Source organism: Oncorhynchus gorbuscha, linkage group LG08, assembly GCF_021184085.1.
Source record: "Oncorhynchus gorbuscha isolate QuinsamMale2020 ecotype Even-year linkage group LG08, OgorEven_v1.0, whole genome shotgun sequence".
Taxonomy (NCBI): Eukaryota; Metazoa; Chordata; class Actinopteri; order Salmoniformes; family Salmonidae; genus Oncorhynchus; species Oncorhynchus gorbuscha.
Window position 1 is genome coordinate 61,696,114 of NC_060180.1, and position 24,708 is coordinate 61,720,821.

The 24,708-nt window shown below is 41.9% G+C and overlaps 1 protein-coding gene across 1 annotated transcript in view; it reads left to right on the plus strand.

The window, feature by feature from the left end:
* The window catches only part of LOC124040672 (chloride channel protein 2-like), a 110,887-nt gene that overhangs the window by 41,027 nt on the left and 45,152 nt on the right, over nt 1-24,708 (plus strand). The window contains exons 2-3 of the mRNA XM_046357749.1: nt 10,562-10,712; nt 24,423-24,554. Coding sequence (XP_046213705.1) covers nt 10,562-10,712; nt 24,423-24,554 — 283 coding nt within the window. The remainder of the gene's footprint in view (nt 1-10,561; nt 10,713-24,422; nt 24,555-24,708) is intronic.

The window sequence follows — 24,708 nt, forward strand, 5'->3', positions numbered from 1 at the left end:
CATTATGCACTTCCTCAGATGAACAATGCTCTGCCGCTGTTGGCTCTGTATAAAAAGAGCGTCCAACAACTCTAGCATCTTCAATTCCATTAGATCCCAACTTCCAAAAGGAATAAGCATGCGCAACCTAAAATGCCCATCACAAATGTTTTGGTTGCGGGTTTCCTCGTTGCTGATATACAACTCCACGCATCCACATGGAAGTCCATTCTTTCTTTGTATTTTCACCCTGTGAAATACTCTTCCTGAGGAGTCAGGGGTACCTTCCCAACAGATCTCGTAGCCCGTGAACACGCTATACCCCTTTGTGATTACTCAGTTCGGGACACACAACCTTGCGAAAAACCGGCCAGTCTTCAAGCCCGTAGTCCACTCCTAAAGTCTGGTCTGTATATTCTTCTCCTTCGGCTACCGTATAGAGTTTCACTCTACAGGCCTGGTAGTCAAACTGATACCCCCATTGGGGCTGTTTTTCATGGTTGGGGCTAGGCCCCCTAGTTCCAGTGAAGGGAAATCTTAACGTCACAGCATACAATGACATTCTAGACTATTCTGTGCTTCCAACTTGGCAACAGTTTGGAGAAGGTCCTTTCCTGTTTCAGCATGAATGCCCCTGTGCTCAAAGTGAGGTCCATACAGAAATGGTTTGTCGAGATTGGTGTGGAAGAATTTCACTGGCCTAAACAGAGCCCTGACCGCAACCTCATAGAACACCTTTGGGACATCGTCGAACACCTCATCGAACACTTAAATTGGAACGCCGACTGCAAGCCAGGTCTAATCGCCCAACATCAGTGCCCAACCTCACTAATGCTCGTGGCTGAATGGAAGCAGCTCCCCGCAGTAATGTTCCAACATCTAGTGGAAAAACTTCACAGAAGAGTGGAGGCTGTTACAGCAGCAAACTCCATATTAATGCCCATGATTTTGGAATGAGATGTTTGACGAGCAGGTGTCCACATACTTTTGGTCATGTAATCTATTACAACCCCCCCCCCCCCCACCACGACTCATGAGGTGGATAGATAGAGGGATGGTTAGACAGATGGTGTCTTGAAGGGTTATAAACATTCTTCCTTCGAGAAGTTTGTTTGTGTGTCGTGTGGGGTGAGCCTCTGTCAGAACAGATGTTAGATGCAGCAGGCTCCTGTCCTCAGGGCCAGCGGGGGATCAGGAGGATCTCTGGCTGCTGCACGGATCAAAGTCATGATCAAGCAGAACTGGAGAAACACCCCACAGAGAACTGCAGACGCATCCCAATACAATCTGCGTGTGTGCGTGCCAGTTTGTGTGTGCACATTGATAGGAATATGAGGAGCAAGTCTGTGTTGTGTGTGTGCGTGCAAGGTGTGTGTACTGTTTGTGGTGTGTGTATATGTGTGTGATCGCACTATTGCAAGTGATTAGAGCATAAGCAGGAGATGCGCCCCAGAGAAAAACACCTCTAAATCCCTTTGTATCACACACACACACACACACATCTACCACCCACCTTTCTCTTCAGGGGAATCTACCTTCTCATAGTCAGCATTCCTGTCTCTGCACACACACGGAGGTGGGCTCAGTTTCACTCTAGCTCCTGCCAGAATAAAGCTACCTGCTCTCCCCCACCCCTCTCATCGCTCTCTCTCTCTTTGCACACCTGACCCGATGATGAAATACTGCAGGTGTGAAGGAGGGACAAAGTATGATACAATTTCTTTAGACACCGGAGGAGCTATAGGAGGACAGGCTCATTGTAATGGCTGGAATGGAGTCAACCATTTGGTTTCCATATGTTTGATTCCTGAAATAACTGGAATGGCCATTTCTGGCACACACCACAGGTTAGAGGTCAAAAAAGTATCGGTGCTCATCAGCCATTGCACATAAACATAACACAAGTTGGAAATCGCAAATTTAACAATCACTAGCCTGCTATTCAGTGGAGTGGCTGTATGGTCCAAAATCTGGGATTAAGGGTCTCTTTTCCAAGTTTAAAATGAGAAACATTCAATATTGGCCATGCTGTCAATGAAGTATGATTTGTGCCGCGCTCAAAACTGTTAACTCGGAACTGCGAAAACTTGATTTCAGTGAGTTCAAGACAACTGGGAAGTCACGAATAAATGACTGGGAAAATACGTTTTAAACAGCCATCCAACTCGGAATTGTAAATCCGGCCTCTTTCTAGAGCTACGACCTGAAGATCAATGACGTCATCGTGATTCAACCTTGTTTTTTTTCTTAGAGTTCCCAGTTGTCTTGAAAGCACCATAAATCCAGAGAATGACAGACTTGGATGACAAAATTTGACCACGAAGGACCACCGCGCCACGCCACTGTTCAAGTGAGCACTTCACAAGGTGCGTCCAAAAATGTATTGTATGCTGCTGCATAAACGATGTAATATGCCAGGGAGATATGTACAGTGGGGCAAAAAAGTGTTTCGTCAGCCACCAATTGTGCAAGTTCTCCCACTTAAAAAGATGAGGTCTATAATTTATCATAGGTACACTTCAACTATGACAGACAAAATGAGAAAAAAATCATCTAGAAAATCACATTGTAGGATGTTTTATTTTTTTATTTGCAAATTATGGTGGAAACGTATTCCAGTGTCTGTCTGCCAGTGTGGGCGTGTGTAGACTACCTGCGTTTGTCTTAGTGTTGCCAACTCCTCAGTAAGGAAAGTAGCTATTGGCTGTCCCTAAAAAATAAAAACCGCTAAATGACATCATCACTTAATTTGCATAATTGGTAATGTGCATGTAATTGTAATGGACCTTGTAGAAGAGAGAAATCATGTTGTGGGAGCGACAAAAAGTGAGTAAAAAAACCTAAAAAACACCCTAAATATGTTTAGAACTACCAGCCAGAGGTGGCTTCCCGCATGCGCAATTCATTTCAGTCTGGACGCGGAGGGGTGATACAGATTAAATTGCTTACCCGCTCCATAGCAAGCCATACTAAATGGTGAAGTAATTATGTTGAGCTAAATGTAAAAATAAATACAAATTCAGGTTTGAAAAGGAATAGAAAGGAAAGATATTAATCTGTACTTTTTTGGAGTTTCAAACCAGTTTATAACTTTATTTTGCTGGTCGTAACAGTGGAATAGCGCAGAAGAAAATGGTTCTGTACAGAACGAAACGATTGGAAAATAATTAATTTCAACTTCCTGCTTAGGTCATTCTATGGGGCTGTGTTGTTTTTTCATTTGTTGTTTGTAAGACCTGGCCCAGGCTCACATTTTCAGACTTTTTTTTTGTCTAGGTTTTATGGTATCCGCATTAGGGGAAACAGCACCATTGCTGGGGCGGACATCTTTGCTATTGTTTTTGTTTTGTGAACAAACCGGTGGAGAGGTGCATGGAGCAGTGTGGTCCCCAAACAATCTGTGCATATTCTGCTGTTCTATCGCACGTGCAGTGATGTCTGGGGGGGGGTGTTAGTTGCTTGCATTGACTACTTTGTTGTTGTAATAAGATTCACGGTCAGCATTAAGGAGTCCATCCAGCATTAACGCTCTGACCGTTGAAGTAATGACATTTATTTGTTGCAGAAAAGAGACCGCAGCTCAAGTACATAATAAAATAGATTTTTTAAAAACAAGGACTGGTGATTACAAAATGTGTATTAAAAAAGGCCAAAATAAGAGGGTCTGTTCCTAAAGGCAATGATGCTTTCCTGGAGTGTTTTTGATGATGGAACTGAACCCCCCCCAACAGGTAAACTCATGACAGCCTCCCAGTAAGATGTTTTAATCTCTGGACAACATTCCTGGCCTCGTGGTTGGAGACAAAACCACTAATAGGATGATGGTGTGTGTGTGTGTGAATGCTGACGATATGCTGGTGTTTGTGCGTGCATGGGTTTGTGTGTGTGACTGTGCGTCCATGTGTGTGTTCACTCCAGCTGACTCATATGATAACTACAGTACTCCAACCCCAGCCTCCATTACCTATATTAAAGCAGATCTTCAGACAGTCAAATCTCTTCCAATTAATTCGATTTCCCAAGCCTGTCCCTCGAGCCTGGAGAGTTTTCGGTAAGCTGCACTGCTCTGAGTTTCAGTACATAGTAATATGTAGATGTGTTTTGATGATTATATTACAGCAGTGGGATGTCATTAGTGTCTTTTCTGCTCTTTTATGGACCCGTATTGTGTGGAGGGTTTTGTTCAAGCCCAGTACTAACACTCCTAATTCAAATAATCAAGAGGGCCTGATGAATACTAGTTGAACCAGGTATGCACCTTGCCAAAGTAACAGTAGGGGAAGCACTGCTGTGGTGTTGCCAGTAATCTTAAAGTTGCTATACCATTGTTTTTTTAACCTGATGACGTGTCAGGTAATCTCTGTGGTACCCTGCGTGGTGACCACAGTTCTTCCAGTCCATCTGCTGCTATCCCAGGGGGCCATGCTCCAGATGGCCTCTGATTGGGTTCTCACAAGCCCAGGATGGGGCCACTGACAGGCAATATTAATATTAATATGTGCATGCGTGAGTGGGACTGGAGAAGTATGTTCATTATCATTTAGCCTACACATACGCTGGAGTCATTAAAACTTGTTTTTCAACCACTACACAAATTTCTTGTTGCCAAAACTATAGTTAGTTAAGTAGGTTAGGACATCTACTTCGTGCATGACACAAGTCATTTTTTCAACAATTGTTTAGAGACAGATTATTTAACACACACACACACACACACATCACAATTCCAGTGGGTCAGAAATGTACATACACTAAGATGACTTTGCAATTAAACAGCTTCGAAAATTCCAGAAAATGTCATGGCTTTAGAAGCTTCTGATTAATGTCAATTAGCCTGAGTCAATTGGAGGTGTACATGTATCTCAAGGCCTACCTTCAAACTCAGTGCCTCTTTGCTTGACATCATGGGAAAAATCAAAAGAATTCAGCCAAGACCTCAGGATTTTTTTTTTTTTTTTTAATTGTAGACCTCCACAAGTCTGGTTCATCCTTGGGAGCAATTTATAAACGCCTGAAGGTGCCACGTTCATCTGTACAAACAAGTGCGCAAGTATAAACACAATGGGACCGCGCAGCCATCATACCGCTCAGGAAGGAGACACGTTCTGTCTCCTAGAGATGTATTTGTGCGAAAGGTGCAAATCAATCCCAGAACAAAAGCAAAGAACCTTGTGAAGATGCTGGAGGAAACAAAAGTATCCATTTCCACAGTAAAACGAGTCCTAAACTCTTTTTTCCATCCCTTTTTCAGGACCCCGTCTTTCAAAGATGATTTGTAAAAATCCAAATAACTTCAGATCGTCATTATAAAGGGTTTAAACACTGTTTCCAATGCTTGTTCAATGAACAATTAATGAACATGCACCTGTGGAATGGCCGTTAAGACACTAACAGCTTACAGATGGTAGGCAATTAAGGTCACAGTTCTGAAAACTTAAGACACTAAAGAGACCTTTCTACTGACCCTAAAAAAAAACACCTAAAGAAAGTTGCCCAGGGTCCCTGCTCATCTGCATGAATGTGCCTTAGGCATGCTGCAAGGAGGCATGAGGACTGCAGATGTGGCCAGGGCAATAAATTGCAATGTCCGTAATGTGAGACACCTAAGAGTGCGCTACAGGGAGACAGGACGGACAGCTGATCATCCTCGCAGTGGCAGACCATGTGTAACACCTGCACAGGATCGGTACATCCGGACATTACACCTGCGGGACAGGTACAGAATGGCAACAACTGCCCAAGTTACACCAGGAACGCACAAACCCTCCATCAGTGCTCAGACTGTCCGCAATAGGCTGAGAAAGGCTGGACTGAGGGCTTGTAGATCTGTTGTAAGGCAGGTCCTCACCAGACATCACCGGCAACAACGTCGCCTATGGGCACAAACCCACCATCACTAGACCAGACAGGACTGGCAAAAAGTGCTCTTCACTGACGAGTCGCAGCTTTGTATCAAGGCTGATGGTCTGATTCGTGATTATTGTCGATGGAATGAGCGTTACACCGAGGCCTGTACTCTGGAGCGGGATCGATTGAGGTAGAGGGTCCATTGTGGTCTGGGGCTGTGTCACAGCATCATCGAACTGAGCTTGTCGTCATTGCAGGCAATCTCAATGCTGTGCGTTACAGGAAGACATTCTTCTCCCTCACGTGGTATCCTTCCTGCAGGCTCATCCTGACATGACCCTCCAGCATGACAATACCACCAGCCATACTGCTCGTTCTGTGCGAGATTTCTTGCAAGACAGGAATGTCAGTGTTCTGCCATGGCCAGCGAAGAGCCCGGATCTCAATCCTATTGAGCACGTCTGGGACCGGTTGGATCGGAGGGTGAAGGCTAGGGCCATTCCCCCCAGAAATTGGGGAAGAGTGGGATAACATCTCACAGCAAGAACTAACAAATCTAGTGCAGTCCATGAGATGCACTGCAGTATCTGGTGTGGCCACCAGCTGACTGTTACTTTTGATTTGATCCCCCTTTGTTCAGGGACACAATTCCATTTGTTAGTCACAGTGGAACTTGTTCAGTTATGCCTGTTGAATCTTGTCAAGCTTATGTTCATACAATTATTTGCAAATGTTACGTTTGCTGAAAATAAACGCAGTTGACAGTAAGAGGCTTATTTTTTTGCTGAGTTTATATCTACATGACTGGAAAGGCCGCTTAGCAAGGAAGAAGCGACTACTCCAAAACCGCCATTAAAAAATGCCAGACTACGGTTTGCAACTGCACATGGGGACAAAGATCGTTCTTGGAGAAATGTCCTCTGGTCTGATGAAACTAAAATAACTGTTTGGCCATAATGACCATTATGTTTGGAGGAATAAGGGGGAGGCTTGCAAGCCGAAGAACACCCTCCAACCGTGAAGCACGGGGGTGGCAGCGTCATGTTGGGGCGCTTTGCTGCAGGAGGGACTGGTGCACTTCACAAAAGATGGCATCATGACATAAGGAAATTGTGGATATATTGAAGCAACATGAAGACAGTTGGGAAGTTAAAGCTTGGTCACAAATGAGTCTTCCAAATTAACAATGACCCCAAGCATACTTCCAAAGTTGTGGCAAAATGGCTTAAGGACAACAAAGTCCAGGTATTAGAGTGGCCATCACAGAGCACTGACCTCAATTCTACAGAGAATGTGTGGGCACAACTGGAAAAGCATGTGTGAGCAAGGAAGCCTACAAACCTGACTCCGTTACACAAGCTCTGTCCGGAGGAATGGGCCAAAATTCACCCAACTTGTGGGAAGCTTGTAGAAGGCTGCCCGAAGCATTTGACCCAAGTTAAACAATGTAAAGGCAATGCTACCAAATACTAATTGAGTGCATGTAAACTTCTGCCCCACTGGGAATGTGATGAAAGAAATCACTTATTTTTACATTTCACATTCTTAAAGGTGGTGATCCTGACCTAAAACAGGATCATTTACTAGGATTAAATGTCAGGAATTGTGAAAAATTAGTTTACATTTATTTGGCTAAGGCATATGTAAACTTCCTACTTCAACTCTATCACATACGCGTTTCCACAAACGTCAGCCAGTGTGTTTTGTCAGGTTGTAACTGGCTATTTACACAGTAGTGGGCTTGGGTTGGATGAGGTATTGCAGTGTGCTAGGTGGAGCTGCTTCAGTTAAATGGGAGCTATGGGAAGAAGGAGTGGATGGTAGTAAAGTTATGAGATGGACAACTCAATGGGCTTTAATGGCATGGAAAACATGTTTACATTGACAAAGTGAAATACTCCCCCCTTTCAGACAGAAGCCAGGGCTGCCCAGCTTCCCTCTGTACCTCACCTGCCTTAGTGAGCACAAAGAGATTCTGGAGGAATTGTGATGCCCATCAAGAGTGGTAAAGACAAAGATGAATGATCACGTTAGTCAAGTGATGGTATCTGAAGAGCCGATAGGGATTGTAGAGAGAACGGAGTCTGGCTTCACTACTTAGAAAGGGAGAGTAGTGTGAACAGAGTGGGGGGGGGGGTTCAGAGATGGGAGGGACTGCACTGACCGTATGAACTCATGTTTATACAGGTTGCAGAGATTGGGTTTTATTAGGATCCCCATGAGCTTTTGCTAAAGCAGCAGCTGTTCCTGGGGTCCTCACATTACAGAACATTAAACAGCTCAAGGACAAAGCAGAAAGCAGACAGCCAAGGTTATTGAAAGGATGCCAGAACTAGATTTTAGAGCAACAAGCCTCCACTCAAAATGTAGAAAGAATTCTCTGGTTAAGTCATAACTCAGATATTTCAAAGTCAGGCATTGTATTACACAAGCCAAAGGATTACAAGTCACGATATGTATTGTGTGTATGATACAAGGTCAAAGAGTGAGGTCTTCATCCCAAGCTGAAGTAGATCAAAAGCATTTCAGGCCTGACAGGTGGAAGGTAGTTACGGTCAGGTCAGAATGAGCTCCCCACTGGACACCACGGTCTCGCCAGCCACAGAATTCACTGCAACCACATCTCTCCCAAATGGAGCAACAGGATGTCATGAGGCTTGACACTAAGGCCCAACTTGATTCACAAAATTAGCATTTACTGTCACCAACCCTGGTCAAAGGTATAGCTATTGCATTCTCATGCTGGGATGGAGCCAAGGCATATACAGCCCATCGCCCTATATGACCAGGGTCAAATGACACCTTTACAAAATGAGGCATGATGAACAGCAAGTTGTACATCAACGCCAACTGAAAGATACAAAAAAAAACCCAGCAGAAGACCATGAGACCCTGATTAGAGTACTCCTGCTGTAATAAAGTACAGTACCCTGTCCTTCAAAGGGGCCAAAGTGTCTGCATCCACAAAGGTGAACATCTTGACCGTGAAGCGTTTGTAGTGGGTCATGAACTCAAGGCCAGAGGAGCCATCCACAGGGATTACATTGGTCAGGTAACGGTCATCCTGGTACAGACACCTGGAGAAAATTATTGTTAGGAATAAGGTGGGACAATTCCAGAAACCTTCCCAGGTTTCAGAAATCCTGGTTGGAAGATTGCAGTTAGTTTACAGGTTACATGTAAGCACCAGTTGAACGTTGATCTAACACATCAAGTAGCAAGGTAACCATCTTGTTTCTCTAGTTACCCATCAACCAGGAGGTCCCACTTGGGCAAGCTGAGGGGACTGGGTGTGGAGGTGGCCCAGCAGTAGTCCAGATTCAGGACCAGGTTAGAGTCGGTCCTCCCCAAGATGTGAACCTCTGCATACACTGGATCCTTCAGGAGCTTGGAAACTGGGTAGTCTGCCTCACTGTAGTAGGACCTGTAGGCTTCCACTTCTGTGGACAAAGGGTAGCATTCACAGAAAAATCTGAAGTGCAGCAGTTTCAGAACAGTGCTGGCCATCTTAAACAGATTGTTGGAACAGGCATTTGTTCCACCTAAGTAGTAACCCATCGGCTGCAACAAAGCCGGAACTTAATACTAGGATTTGTAGAATCAGGTGTTAGTTTGGCTTGAGTCAAAGCCTGCACCCACCCCTTGTATGACAAAGCAATTTCCTGTCAGGGATAAGCTATCACAGCAAGATGTTTCATCTTCTAAAACAATTTCTCCAGTTTACCTTCCACACATCCCTTATTGTAACATTTTCCGCTGGCCAGTCGGAGCTCTACTCGGACAAGTCCAGTAGCAGTGACTGGAGCAGGGGGAGGAAGAGCATTCATCTCAACCACCAAAAACTCCACCGCAGTGTCAGAGTACTTACACTGGAACTGCAGCCTTGAAGAAAACATGTTGACAGTGATGTAAAGGCCAGAACTGTGTTGTTCCACAGACTCAGGGTGGGCTAGTACATTCTGACTCAAGCTGTGAATCAATGATACTAACAGAAAATGCCTTTAAGAAATAATTCAGTATGAAAATAATTCTAAAAATATTGTACTGGACATTTCACTTAAGCCTCAAGTGGAATTGGCCAAAGGGAACTTCATTTCATGAGGGAAGACTCACTCAAAGTGGCTGTCTAGTGATTGAGCCTCGAGGTCCAATCTCCACTTCATAGGAAGATATCATCTTGTTCTCATAGACCACATAGGTTTTGTCCATTGCAGGAGGAAAGTGGCTAACAGCAAGGCTTTGCCTGTTGAATTGGACTGATTAACAAATTCTTTGAAAAATGTAATTAATTTCTTTCATATTTTTTTTTTTTAGATATTCCTTTAGACCACGTGACAAACTCATTTCAAGGAGGGCCAAGTGTCTGCAGGTTTTCACTCCTCCCTTGTGCTTGATTGATGAATTACCCTCACTGATTAGTAATGAGCTCCCCTCACCTGGTTGTCCAGGTTGAAAGTAAAAAACAAAAACCTGCAGGCACCCTGCCATCCGTGGAATGAGTTGGACACCCCTGCTTTTTAATACTATTGAAATGCAACTGCTATTTCTCATTCCTTCCCCTCTCTGTCTCTAACTTTCTCTTGACCTCCCCCTCTTCTCCCCCCCTCTGTCCTCTCTCCCATGGATTAATGGATTAATTATATTAAACAGGATACTGGTTGAGTATAATGAGGGTCCCTTTGAATACTTAAGTGAATAATATTCTCTCTCCCTCCTTCCCCACCTTCTTGTTCAGATGTATGGACGTTACACACAGGAGCTCGGTGTGTATGCCAAGGAGGAGGCGGCCCGCCTGCGTGATGGCGGGGGACTGCGGAGGTCCACCAGCGTTCGCAGCCGGTCGGCAGAGCTAGAGTACGAGAAAGACCCCTGCGCCAAGTGTCATGGTGAGTGACCAACTGACCTCAACATGACCACTCATATTTACTGACCTGTCTAATGACCTCCGTGTGACCACTCATATTTACTGACCTGTCTAATGACCTCAATAGGACCACTCACTTACTGTCCTGTGTAATGAGTGAGGGATCACTGTGATCCAATGACCTCTCCTATGAGTGCACCACCACCGAACTGACAGCGTTGACCTACGCTGAGTGTACAAAACATTATGAACAAAATCAAATCAAATTTTATTTGTCACATACACATGGTTAGCAGATGTTAATGCGAGTGTAGCGAAATTCACTTGGTCTTTCCATGACATGGACTGACCAAGTGAATCCAGGTGAAAGCTATGATCCCTTATTGATGTCTCTTGTTAAATCCACTTCAATAAGTGTAGATGAAGAGAAGACAGGTTAAAGAAGGTTTTGTATGCCTTGAGACATGGATTGTTTGTGTGCCTTTGAGGGCTTGACTGGGGTATGGTAGTAGGTGCCAGAACTGCAACGCTGCTGGGTTTTCACACTCAACAGTTTCCTGTGTGTATCAAGAATGGTCATCCATCCAAACGACATACAGCCAACTTGACACAATTTGGGAAGCAAATGAACTTTTAACACATGTTAATTGAAATGCATTCCAAGGTGACTACCTCATGAAGCTGGTTGAGAGAATGCCAAGAGTTTGCAAACCTGCCATCAAGGCAAAGGGTGGCTAATTTTTAAGAATCTCAAATATATTTTGATTTGTTTGGTTACTACATGATTCCATATGTTATTTCATAGTTTTGAGGTCTTCACTATTATTCTACAATGATAAATCTTTCCAGCTGTAGATAGTTTACTTAACTTCATAACGCAACATATTTGGTCGCCAGGCATACTGTCTTATTATTATTATTATTACAGAGGTTCTGAATCTAAGTGGGAACAATTTCGAAGGTATCTTGAAAAAGCGGGACTTCTTGACACTCTCACCAATGTCTTGGTGGCCCTATACGAAGAGACAGAGAAACCTAATAATTCTTTGAACTTTCCAAAGCATCACCTTGGTGTTGCTGGTGTGGAGACAGCAGATGCCGAGGCCCTCCATTTGGGGCTGTCTGAGCTACAGCAGAAGTGTGATCTGCTCATGGAGGAAACCAAAGAACTCCGAAAGAGGCTTCTGCAGTATGAACCAACACCTGAGGATGGAGCAGCGGAGTAATGTAGTTGGTTGAATTGTTATATTTTTTTCACTGTTTGGAAAGGGCGCTTAATGTAAAGCCATAATTTCTGTGTGTGTGTGTGTGTGTGTGTGTGTGTGTGTGTATCTATATATCACTTCAATTTTGTTTAAGTAGTAAATGTGGCTTCTGTGTACAGGCACTTCCTTTGTTACCATTATCTCCAATTTAAGTTAATAAATACTCTTGCAGGGGGGGGAAAAACGATGCTACAATGTAGAAATAAAGAAAAACCCTTGAATGAGTAGGTGTGTCCAAACTTTTGACGAGTATTGTGTATATATTTTTTTTTAATAAAAAATAAAGGACTCTCTTATATGACTTGTGTACTAGCGATATCTTGCCATGTTCTTGTACATGTTGTACAACAGGAGAGCAGAACCCAGCCATTCTCCCACCTACACCACAATACCTTACCTCTTAGGAGTAGGATGATGAGTTTGCCTCTGTTCTGTATATGTGGGTGTGTGTAGGAGTATGTGCCTCTTGTTCTACTCCAAAATCCAGAGGGTTTTAGAGCCCAGCCTACACACTCCGCAAAAGGCTGAGCGGCTCATCGTGACCGTTAACTTTAAAGAGCGAGCGTGGGTTAGCTCAAGAGGGAGATCTCGCTAACATGCTAGGCTAATGTGTAATCCAGTGTGACTGACTCATCTCACTCACCGCCATCTACTGTATTTTATATAATACAATGAGCATAAACTGAGTATGCAAAACATTAAGAACACCTTCCTAATATTGAGTTGCACCAGTGGAGGCTGTTGAGGGGAGGATAGCTCATAATGCCAGGAACGGAGCAAATGGAATGGCATCAAACACCTAGAAACTGTATGTATTTGCTACCACTCAGCTAATTCCGCTCCAGCCATTACCATGAGCCTGTCCTCAAATAAGGTGCCACCAACCTACTGTGAGTTACACCCCCCCCCCCCTTTGCCGTCAAAACAGCCTCAGTTCGTCTGGGAATAAACTAGACAAGGTACGATCACGAATATCCTACCAACGGGACATCAAAAACTGTAATATCCTATGTTTCACAGGAATCGTGGCTGAATGACGACATGGATATTCAGCTAGCGGGATACACACTGCACCGGAAAAATTTAACAGCACACTCCGGTAAGACGAGGGGGGCGGTCTGTGCATTTGTGTAAACAACAGCTTTTGCACAAAATCTAAGGAAGTCTCTAGATTTCGCTCACCTGAAGTAGAGTATATTGGGATAAATTGCAGCCACACTACTTGCCTAGAGAGTTTTCAGCTAAACTTTTCGTGGCTGTTTATTTACCACCACAGACAGATGCTGTCACTAAGACCGCACTCAGTCAGCTGTATAAGGAAATAAGCAAACAGGAAACCACTCACCCAGAGGTGGTGCTCCTAGTGGCCGGAGACATTAATGCAGGGAAACTTAAATCAGTTCTACCAAATTTCCATCAACATGTTAAATATGCAACCAAAGGGGGAAAAAAATATAGATAACCTGTACTCTATACACACAGAAGCGTACAAAGCTCTCCTTTGCCCTCCATTTGGTAAATCTGACCACTACTCTATCCTCCTAATTCCTGCTTACAAGCAAAAATTAGAGCAGGAAGCACCAGTCACTCAGTCTATAAAAAAAGTGGTCAGATGAAGCCGATGCTAAACTACAGGACTGTTTTGCTTTCACTACTCTGTTCATAATATATGCATAGTCACTTTAACCATATCTACATGTACATACTACCTCAAACAGCCTGACTAACTGGTGTCTGTATGTAGCCTCACTACTTTTATAGCCTCGCTACTGTTTATAGCCTGTCTTTTTACTGCTGTTTTATTTCTTTACTTACCTATTGTTCACCCAATACCTTTTTTGCACTATTGGTTCGAGCCTGTAAGTAAGGATTTCACTGTAAGGTCACTGTTGTATTCGGCGCACTTGACAAATACTTTGATTTGATTTGGAATGGACTTTACAAGATGGCTCATGTTGACATCCCGTTCAAAGGCACTTAAATCGTTGGCACCTTCAGAACGGCACACACAATCCATGTCTCAATTGTCTCAAGGCTTAAAAATCCTTCTTTAACCTGTCTCTACCCCTTCAGCTACATGGATTGAAGTGGATTTAACAAGTGACATCAATAAGGGATCATAGACTGACCAAGTGAAAACTATGTCATGGAAAGAGCAGGTGTTCATAATGTTTTGTACACTCAGCGTAGGTCAACGCTGTCAGTTCAGTGGTGGTGCACTTATAGGAGAGGTCATTGGATCACAGTGATCACTCACTCATTACACAGGTCAGTAAATATGAGTGGTCCTATTGAAGTAATTACACAGGTCAGTAAATATGAGTGGACCTATTGAGGTCATTACACAGGTCAGTAAATATGAGTGGACCTATTGAGGTCATTACACAGGTCAGTAAATATGAGTGGTCCTATTGAGGTCATTACACAGGTCAGTAAATATGAGTGGTCCTATTGAGGTCATTACACAGGTCAGTAAATATGAGCGGTCCTATTGAGGTCATTACACAGGTCAGTAAATATGAGTGGTCATATTGAGGTCATTACACAGGTTAGTAAATATGAGTGGTCATATTGAGGTCCTTAGACAGGTCAGAAAATATGAGTGGTCATTAGGTTGGTAAATATGAGTGGCTCCCTGGGCCCACCCTTCACCCCCCCTGGGAAAAAAAACAACTATTTTTTTATTCAGACATTGAAACAACACAAAGAAATAATCATAACATTTAAAACTATATAAATATAAAAATATAAACAAATAAGACTCATAAATATCAAAAAGAAGTAACAAAGACATGTTTATTTGACACTTGAGCATCAATACATTACCCATCCCCCAATAATGTCAACCAAGACTCAGGACTAAACAAATTCAGCTTGGTGGTGTGCAGACTGGTTTTCTATTATTTTTAACCATCAATCAATCAAATGTATTTATAAAGCCCTTCTTCCATCAGCTGATGTCACAAAGTGCTGTACAGAAACCCAGCCTAAAATCCCAAACAGCAAGCAATGCAGGTGTAGCAGAACGATTTTACATAAACCAGAAAAAAATGCAACAATATGCATGTGAAACTTTTTGCTAATTGCATTAGTACTGTACAAAGTTAGAGGTGCGCTATTTGATAGTTCCCCCACTCCCCCCAACCTCGGGCTTCCAGTGGGGAGACCGGAGGTCAACCTACCCCCATCCCCCTACCCATCTCATACTTCTGAGTGGGAGACTTTCCCAGGCAGTAGACTGTCTAGCTCACAAACTAGAATCAGGGTGCCCACGGAAGGTCATGTGGTCTGATGAGACAAAAATAGAGCTTTTTGGTCTAAACTCCACTCGCCGTGTTTGGAGGAAGTAGAAGGATGAGTACAACCCCAAGAACACCATCCCAACCATGAAGCATGGAGGTGGAAACATCATTCTTTGGGGATGCTTTTCTGCAAAGGGGACAGGACGACTGCACCGTATTGAGGGGAGGATGGATGGGGCCATGTATCGCGAGATCTTGGCCAACAACCTCCTTCCCTCAGTATGAGCATTGAAGATGGGTCACGGCTGGGTCTTCCAGCATGACAACGACCCGAAACACACAGCCAGGGCAACTAAGGAGTGGCTCCGTAAGAAGCATCTCAAGGTCGTGGAGTGGCCTAGTCAGTCTCCAGACCTGAACCCAATAGAAAATCTTTGTAGGGAGCTGAAAGTCCATATTGCCCAGCGACAGCCCCGAAATCTGAAGGATCTGGAGAAGGTCGGTATGGAGGAGTGGGCCAAAATCCCTGCTGCAGTGTGTGCAAACCTGGTCAAGAACTACAGGAAACGTATGATCTCTGTAATTGAAAACAAAGGTCTCTGTACCAAATATTAAGTTATGCTTTTCTGAAGTATCAAATACTTATATCATGCAATAAAATGCAAATGAATTACTTAAAAATCATACAATGTGATTTTCCGGATTTTTGTTTTAGATTCTGTCTCTCGCAGTTGAAGTGTACCTATGATAAAAAAATTACAGACCTCTACATGCTTTGTAAGTAGGAAAACCTGCAAAATCGGTAGTGTATCAAATACGTGTTCTCCCACTGAATGTTAATGTGATTTTATTTTTATTAATTTTCAAAAAAATCATAAAATTCGTTTTTTGCTTTGTCATTATGAGGTACTGTGTGTAGATTGATTTTTTAACAAGTAGAATAAGGCTGTAACGTAACAAAATGCGGAAAAAGTCAAGGGGTCTGAATACTTTCCGAAGGCACTGTCGGCACTACCTCTGCCTTGGACTTTCAGTGCTGTCAGAAAGTATTCACAAAAGTTGTTGTGTTAGTCTGAATTAAAAATGCATAAAATTTAGATTTTTTTGTCTCTGGCATACACACAATAACCCATAATGTCAAAGTGGAATCATATTTTTTCCAAATTAATTCAATATTAAAAGATTAAATGTCCTGAGTCTAAGTATTCAACCTCTTTGTTATAGCAAGCCTAAATAAGTTCAGGAGTATAAATGTGCTTAACAAGTCACGTAAGTTGCATGGACTAACTCTGTATGTGTAGCTAGCTTTTGAGGTGGCGCGACCGGCTAAGACTCTTGAGGGAGGACAGTCACTTGTGTTTGTGAGCATGACGTCCTTTTTACGTGCAATAATAGTGTTTAACAGGATTTGAGTGACTACCTCATCTCTGTACTTCACACATACTTATTTTCCACCATAATTTGCAAATCAATTCATAAAAAATCCTACAATGTGATTTTTGGAGAAAAAAAAAATCTCATTTTGTCTGTCATAGTTGAAGTTTACCTATGATGAAAACTACAGGCCTCTCTCATCTTTTTAAGTGGGAGAACTTGCACAATTGGTGGCTGACGAAATAATTTTTTGCCCCACTGTACCTACAGTGAAGCCGCTCAACAACTACATCATACCAGTCATCCAACAGACTCCCAACCCCCCCAAGATCCCCCCACAGTTCCCCAATAGTTGTCCCTCGATCATTCCAGACCCCTCCCACAGTCCCCCCCTGAAGAAAAATGTAAAATACAATTAATTCCATTCCCAACCCCCAAGAACCCCACAATGGACCAACAACCAAGAGAATGAACGAAAGAGAAAAAAGAAAGACAGAAGAACAGCAAACAACAATGCAAAAAAAAATAATAATAAATTAAACAAAGAACATCAAGGATAACTAAAATCATAACACCAATGCCAACTGTATATGTTTGTGTGCATGTCTGGCACTATTACATGTATGTCTGTGTTCTTGTATGCGTTTCTTTGCATGAGTGTGTGTATATATGCATGTGTACAAACACCTGCACGGCATCAGCCAAACTTTTTATTATGTTTAATTTTTACTTAAAAAAAAAAACTTTGACCATCATTCTATCTCTCGCACAGAAACTCCACTCCCGCTTGTCTCCAATTCCACATCCCAAAACTCAGCTTCCCTCAGCCCATCCAATCTATCTCTGCTGGCCACCCACTTCAGGTTTCTACGCAACACATATCTTTCAACTATGCTGTGATGTTTAACATGCAGTTTCAATCTATCTAATCGAATAGAATCCACAGATTGCGAGTTAACGATAAATACTTTTACTAAGAGTATTAGTATATTAGTAATTGACTGACCCGGTCTCTCCAGATCTCCTAACAGTACTATTTCTAGGGTCAATTTTAGATCAATGCTATGCAGTTTCAGCCATTCCTGAACCTGAGACCAGAAACAGGCTACCTGAGGGCAATACAAAAATAAATAGTCTATTGATTCTGTATCCTCACAACAAAATCTGCAGAGCTTCGATGATTTTATGCCTCAGATATTCAACATTTTGTTCGTGGCAAGAATTCTAAATAATAACTTTAGCTGAAAAACAAAGGTCATGAATCTTGTGTTTTTATGCTGTATATATCAACTCAGGCACCATGGAATCGGTACATCAAAAATCTCTTCCCAACTATTTTGCAATCTGTATGACACAGTTGTCAACATCCTGGTCCTCAAATGAAACTGGTATACTTTCCTATTTATGGTATTTTTATTCCTCTGCCAGTTTTGATCCTTTATATTGGGCAGTTCCCTAGCTCCTCCCGCTGCCACCTGCCTCCTCTATTTTTAGGATAATGCTGTAATCATTTGGTTGTACTCTTGGATTGAGCAGACCTTCCCATACAATTTGGATAACTCAATGAAGGACATAACTCTACCATTCTAATTTACAATATAATTTAATAACAAAATACCATTTTCGAACATCTTTCCCATAATACAGGTATTTTATCAACCCGCACATTTGAGTTCAGCCATAATATTTCTTCTATCTTTTCAGGGGGATGAAATTGAAATTGTAGCCAGCTCTGCAATGCTTGTTTGAAAAAGAGATACTTTGGAAAAAAGTATCATTTTCAATTAATCGAAAATGAGACATGACAATCTGCACAAAGGCAATTTTTAAACAATGGATGAGCTTTTCTTAGTAATCTACTTGAGAACCATTTAGGGTTCAAGTAAAACTTTTGAATAAGTGAAGCTTTTAGAGAGAGGTTTAGTGCTTTTATATTTAATAATCTCAACCCACCTAATTCACATTCATTATATAGATAGGCACTCTTTATTGGTTTGGCGTCCCAGATAAAGCTAAATATATTTTGCTCATATGATCTGAAAAACAAATTGTCAGGAGTATGCAGCGCCATAAGTAAATGAGTAAACTGAGATTTGACTAAGGAGTTAATCAGGGCAATTTTTCCATAAATAGTCAGGTCCATGGTTGCAGACTCTTGTCTATTTTACAAGTTTTCTATTGAAAATCGTTGTGGAGAGCTTATTTGTATCTTTTGTGATATGAATTCACAAGTATGTCTACTTCACCATCAGCCCATTTTATAGGTTAACTGCAGGGTAATGTAAAAGTTGTATTTTTTTAAAGATGTAATATTGTACACTTTGGTTTTAGTCCAGAGAGTACAGAAAAGTTATCTAGATCTTCAATAAGACATTGCAGGGATCTAGCTTGTGGACTTAATATAAAACTTGAGTCATCAATCCATGGACACCTTTGTTTTTAAGCCTTGGGTTTCTATTCCTCTAATGTTGTTATTGGATCTGATTTTAATAGCTAGCATTGCGATGGCTATAACGAATAGATATGGTGACAGCGGACACCCTTGTTTAACTCCTCTTGATAATTCAAAACTCTGAGAAGAAGCCGTTATTTACTATTTTACACCTGGGGTTGCTATACATTATTTTTACCCATTTTATAATAGAATTACCGAAATTGAAAAAAGTCATTTATAAATCAAATCCAGTCTTACTTTATCAAATGCCTTTTCAAAATCCACTATAAATACCAGTCCTGGCTTAGACGTTTCATGATGTTCTATTATTTCTAGTAGTTGTCGTATATCATCTCCAATGTATTGTCCATGTAAAAACCTGTCTGATCAGGATGAATAATACCTGGTAAAACCCTTTTAATTCTGACTGCTATGCATTTCACTAGTATTTTTCCATCACAACATTGAAGTGTAAGGGGCCTCCAGTTTTTTTTAGATAGAAGGGATCTTTATATTTGCCATCTGGGTCTTGTTTTAATAGAGAAATCAGACCTTCCTGCTAAGTACCTAACAGACTACCATTAGTTAAAACTAACAATGGAGCTTTTAGTATATCAAAAAAGGCTTGATATACCTCTATCGGTATGCCATCAAGCCCTGGGGTTTTTCCAGACTGAAACGATTTAACAGCCTCAAAAAGTATTAAAAAGTAAATAATTCCTTACCGTAATCTTCATTCAGTGGGAGAGGATGAGTCGGAAAAGAAAACATCTGTCTAAAATAATTAGCTTCCTCTTTTAAAAATATAATTTGGAGAACCATAGATGACTCAGTCTTCAGTAACGAGTTCCTGCAAATTATTTTTGTTAGCCTTCCAGTATTGGAGATTCAGGAAGAGTTTTGTGCATTGTTCTCCATATTCCATCCAGTTTGCTTAATTTTTGTAATAGATTACATTAGATTGATAATAGATAAGTTCCTCAAGTTCTTTTTCCTCCTCTTTTGTATCCAATAGGCACCGAAGGGTAGGCAGATTCAAGGTCAGGGCAGGCAGAATGATCAGGCAGGCGGAAAAGTAGTCCAGAGTCAGGCAGTGGTCAAAACCAGGAAGACTGGCAAAAGAGAATAGAAAAGGAGTACGGGAAAAACCACGCTGGTTGATTTGACTAATCATACAAGACGAACTGGCACAGAGAGACAGGAAACACAGGGATAAATACACTGGGGAACATAAGCGACACCTGGAGGGGGTGGAGACAATCACAGGGACAGGTGAAACAGATCAGAGCGTGACATCCATAATATTTGTGATTTCCTTAAGGGCATGGTGATGATAGTTTGTAGAGTGATTACCTTTACGGTCCATTGAGGTACTTAACACTGTGTTATAGTCTCCTACCATAATGATTTGATAATCATTTGTTGCCTGTAAGTTCAATAAATTGGTATAATCATTTAAGGATGTAGTGTTTCCTGTAAACAGTATATATTATCTTCCCCTTGCTTGTTGTAAACATATATAAACTTGTAGACAAATACATACAAAGATAGACAAACAAACATATTAAAATATAAAACAGTTCTGGACAATAGAGGGAGGGAGAGAAGAGAGAGTGAGAGAAGAGAGCGAGATCAGGTGTGTGTGTGTGTGTGTGTGTGTGTGTGTGTGTGTGTGTGTGTGTGTGTGTGTGTGTGTGTGTGTGTGTGTGTGTGTGTGTGTGTGTGTGTGTGTGTGTGTGTGTGTGTGTATGTATGTATAAGTCCGTATGTATAAGCGAGCATGTAATTGAGTACGTGTGTGTTCATATCCACTTCATAGTGTTCAGATATTTTTTACAGTTCCCATACTTTCTTTTTTTCGTAACCTGAAGTTCCTGTAGAATTTTGTACAGCCATGGTGTTATGGAGCTGTCTCAGAATAGCTGTCCATCTATAAAGAGTTTGTCCACAATGAGAAAGGAACACTTACCCTTGTCCCTTTTTGTTGCCTTTGTACTAGATAGAGACTCTTACGACGTTCATTTACCTCCCTTGGAAATTGGTCATTGAGACTGAATTTAGTCCCTTTAAGCTCCCTTCCCCTGCTTTATCAGCTCCTTTTGTTGGTAGTGTTCAAATTTTGCAATTATCAGTCAGGGACCCTTGGTCTTGTCACTCCGAGCTCCAAGTCTGTGTACTCTGTGGAAAGCCACCTTGTTTACAGTCTCTGTAGGAAGTTTTAATGCAGATTTCATGAAATCTTCATGAAATCTCCCCTCTGGATTATTGGATGTGTCCTCAGGAATCCCGGAAAAAAATAGATTTTCATGCATGCTACTACTAGTGAAGTCTAGTAGCGACTCCTTCATCACCATGTTTTCCCTGAGTAGACAATCCATGTTGGAATCGTGGATTTTTACCTTGGCTGTTGGTGCCTTGTTTTCTATCTCCTTGGAGCATAAGAATTTCATCCTGGCTGAACTCCAAACTCCCCCTCAGCCCTGATACCTCCTCACACAACTTTTCCAGTGTCGCATGGGTTCCATCCAGAGCACTAGCCTCTACTTCAACGGTAAGTAAATTGTCTGTGTCTGTAGATAAATCTGTTTTTCTTTTTTTGTCTGGTTAAAGATATTTTGTGAAGTAGTCAGATCTTTCCATGATGGAGTATGTTGCTCCTCCATAGCGTAAAGCTGTTGGTACTCTTCGATTTCCCTCAGGATCTCCTTAGTATACAGGTTGGCTCTTTACTACAACCAGATGTTTTACGAAAAGATGACAATGAGTCCCCAATAAATGCTTTAAATTGCACCAACGGCATCATCAAGATGAAATGTATTTCAAATTTTGTTCCAGCAATACGGTGCATTAAAACTAAAAGCAGATTTACCTAGCTCGTTGGAGACCCTAGGAACCTCAATAATGATCCAATCCTGTGAACAGCAAAGTTAGATAATATGGACGTTTATGAGTAGGGCCTTGTAAACAAAAAGGGAGTGGGTTTACATACACTAAGTTGACTGTGCCTTTATACAGCTTGGAAAATTCCAGAAAATGATGTCATGGCTTTAGAAGCTTTTGATAGGCTAATTGACATAATTTGAGTCAATTGGAGGTGTACTTGTGGATGTATTTCAAGGCCTACCTTCAATCTCAATGCCTCTTTGCTTGGCATCATGGGAAAATCTAAAGAAATCAGCCAAGACCTCAGAATCAGCCAATACCTCCACAAGTCTGGTTCATCCATGGGAGCAATTTTCAAACGCCTGAAGGTATTTTTAAAATTTTATTTTACCTTTATTTAACTAGGCAAGTCAGTTAAGAACAAATTCTTATTTTCAATGACAGCCTAGAAACAGTGGGTTAACTGCCTGTTCAGGGGCAGAACGACAGATTTGTACCTTGTCAGCACAGGGATTTGAACTTGCAACCTTTCGGTTACTAGTCCAAAACTCTAACCACTAGGCTACCCTGCCGTACCACGTTCATCTGTACAAACAGTAGTATGCAAGTATAAACACCATGGGACCACACATTCATCACACCGCTCAGGAAGGAAATGCGTTCTTTCTCCTAGAGATGAACGTCCTGAAAAGTGCAAATCAAGTCAATCCCAGAACAACAGCAAAGGACCTTGTGAAGATGCTGGAGGAAACAGGTACAAAAGTATCTATATCCACAGTAAAACGAGTCCTATATTGACATAACCTGAAAGGCCGCTCAGCAAGGAAGAAGCCACTGCTCCAAAACCGCCATAAAAAAGCCAAACTATGGTTTGCAACTGCACATGGTGACAAAGATCGTACTTTTTGGAGAAATGTCCTCTGGGATGAATCAAAAATAGAACTGTTTGGCCATAATGACCATTACGTTTGGAGGAAAAAGAGGGAGGCTTGCAAGCCGAAGAACACCATCCCAACCGTGAAGCACGGGGATGGCAGTATCATGTTGTGGGGGTGCTTTGCTGCAGGCGGGACTGGTGTGCTTCACAGAATAGATGGCATCATGAGTTGGTAAAATTATGTGGATATATTGAAGCAACATCTCAAGACATCAGTAGGAAGTTAAAGCTTGGCCGCAAATGGGTCTTCCAAATGGACAATGACTCCAAGCATACTTGTGCGAGCAAGGAGGCCTGCAAACCTGACTCAGTTACACAAGCTCTGTGAGGAGGAATGGGCCAAACTTCACCCAACTTATTGTGGGAAGCTTGTGGAAGGCTACCTGAAACATTTGACCCAAGTTAAACAATTTAAAGGCAATGCTACCAAATAATTATTCGAGTGGATGTAAACTTCTGACCCACTAGGAATGTGATGAAAGAAATAAAAGCTGAAATAAATCATTGTCTCCACTATTATTCTGACATTTCACATTATTAAAATAAAGTGGTGATCCTAACTGATCTAAGACAGGGAATTTTTACTCTGCTTAAATGTCAGGAATTGTGAAAAACTGAGTTTAAATGTACTTGGGTAAGGTTTATGTAAACTTCCGACTTCAACTGTTTAAAGCACTCAAGAAACATTTAAGAAACAAAGTTAGGTCAGCTAAAAGAAGCTTCCTTGGACCCAAATTATTATCCTTATGTGAACTGGAAGTCTGGAATTCCACCGGTTGTCACAACTTCCCCCGAAGTCGGCCCCTCTCCTTGAAGTTGGTCCCTCTCCTTGTTCGGGTGGTGTTCAGCGGTCGACGTCAACGGCTTTCTTGTCACCACCGATCCATGTTTCATTTTTGTTTTGTCTGCATTACACCTGGTTTCAATTCCCATATCATGTTCCTTATTTAACCCTCTGGCATACATTTCTGTTCTGTCCGTGATTGTTGGTGTCTTAGTGATTGTTGTAGGTGTTAGTTTGTATGCATTTTCCTATTTGGAATCTTGCTTGAATTTTTGTGAGTAAACTCAGTTGTGTTGCTCAGCGATTTGGTGCCAGAGATGTAGTGCTTGACTCCGTTACATCTCTGGCACCAAATCGCTAACACCTGTTCAGTATCTAGAGCATTCATAGACTGTGTCCCTCAAGACACAGTTCTCTTCGATGTTTGATTTGGTCTTCAGGGACATCCAGTTACTCCTATTTCATCCACCTGAGAGCAACCATTTACCTTTCCTCCTTCTCTCCACACATCCCTTTTATCTCTCTATCATCACTCGCTTCCTGTGTGTTTAGCGGCCTTATATCTCTCTTTTCACCCATCTCTAAGTCCACTCATTCCTTTATTCATTCAGCTCAACAAGTTGTGATGCATTTCTATTCGTCTCCACCCCACTTGCTTTTCACACAGTGTTCCTTCTCCATTTCTTATCACTCCATATGTCTTTTTTAATGCTCTCTGTCTTGTTACAGTGACTATTTCTCTCTTATTTTAAGCTGTTGTCTTTTTAATCTTCCTCTCTCCTCTCTCTCCCACCCCCTCTCTCCTTTCTCCAGTTTGTACATCTCGCTGTCAGAAGTTCCTGATCTCTTGTGTGGGCGAAGACTGGATCTTTCTCATCCTCCTGGGTCTGGTCATGGCCCTGGTCAGCTGGGTGATGGACTACGCTATAGCCTTCTGTCAACAAGGTGAGGGAGGGAGGGAGAGATATTCCTGGGTCTGTTGGGTAATGGACAACACCATAGGGAATGGAATGAGGGAGAGAGAGAGGGTGAGATATTCCCAGCTCTCCTTGTGTAAAAAGTTTTGGAATGTGCCCTTTAATAGGTTTGATTTATCTGT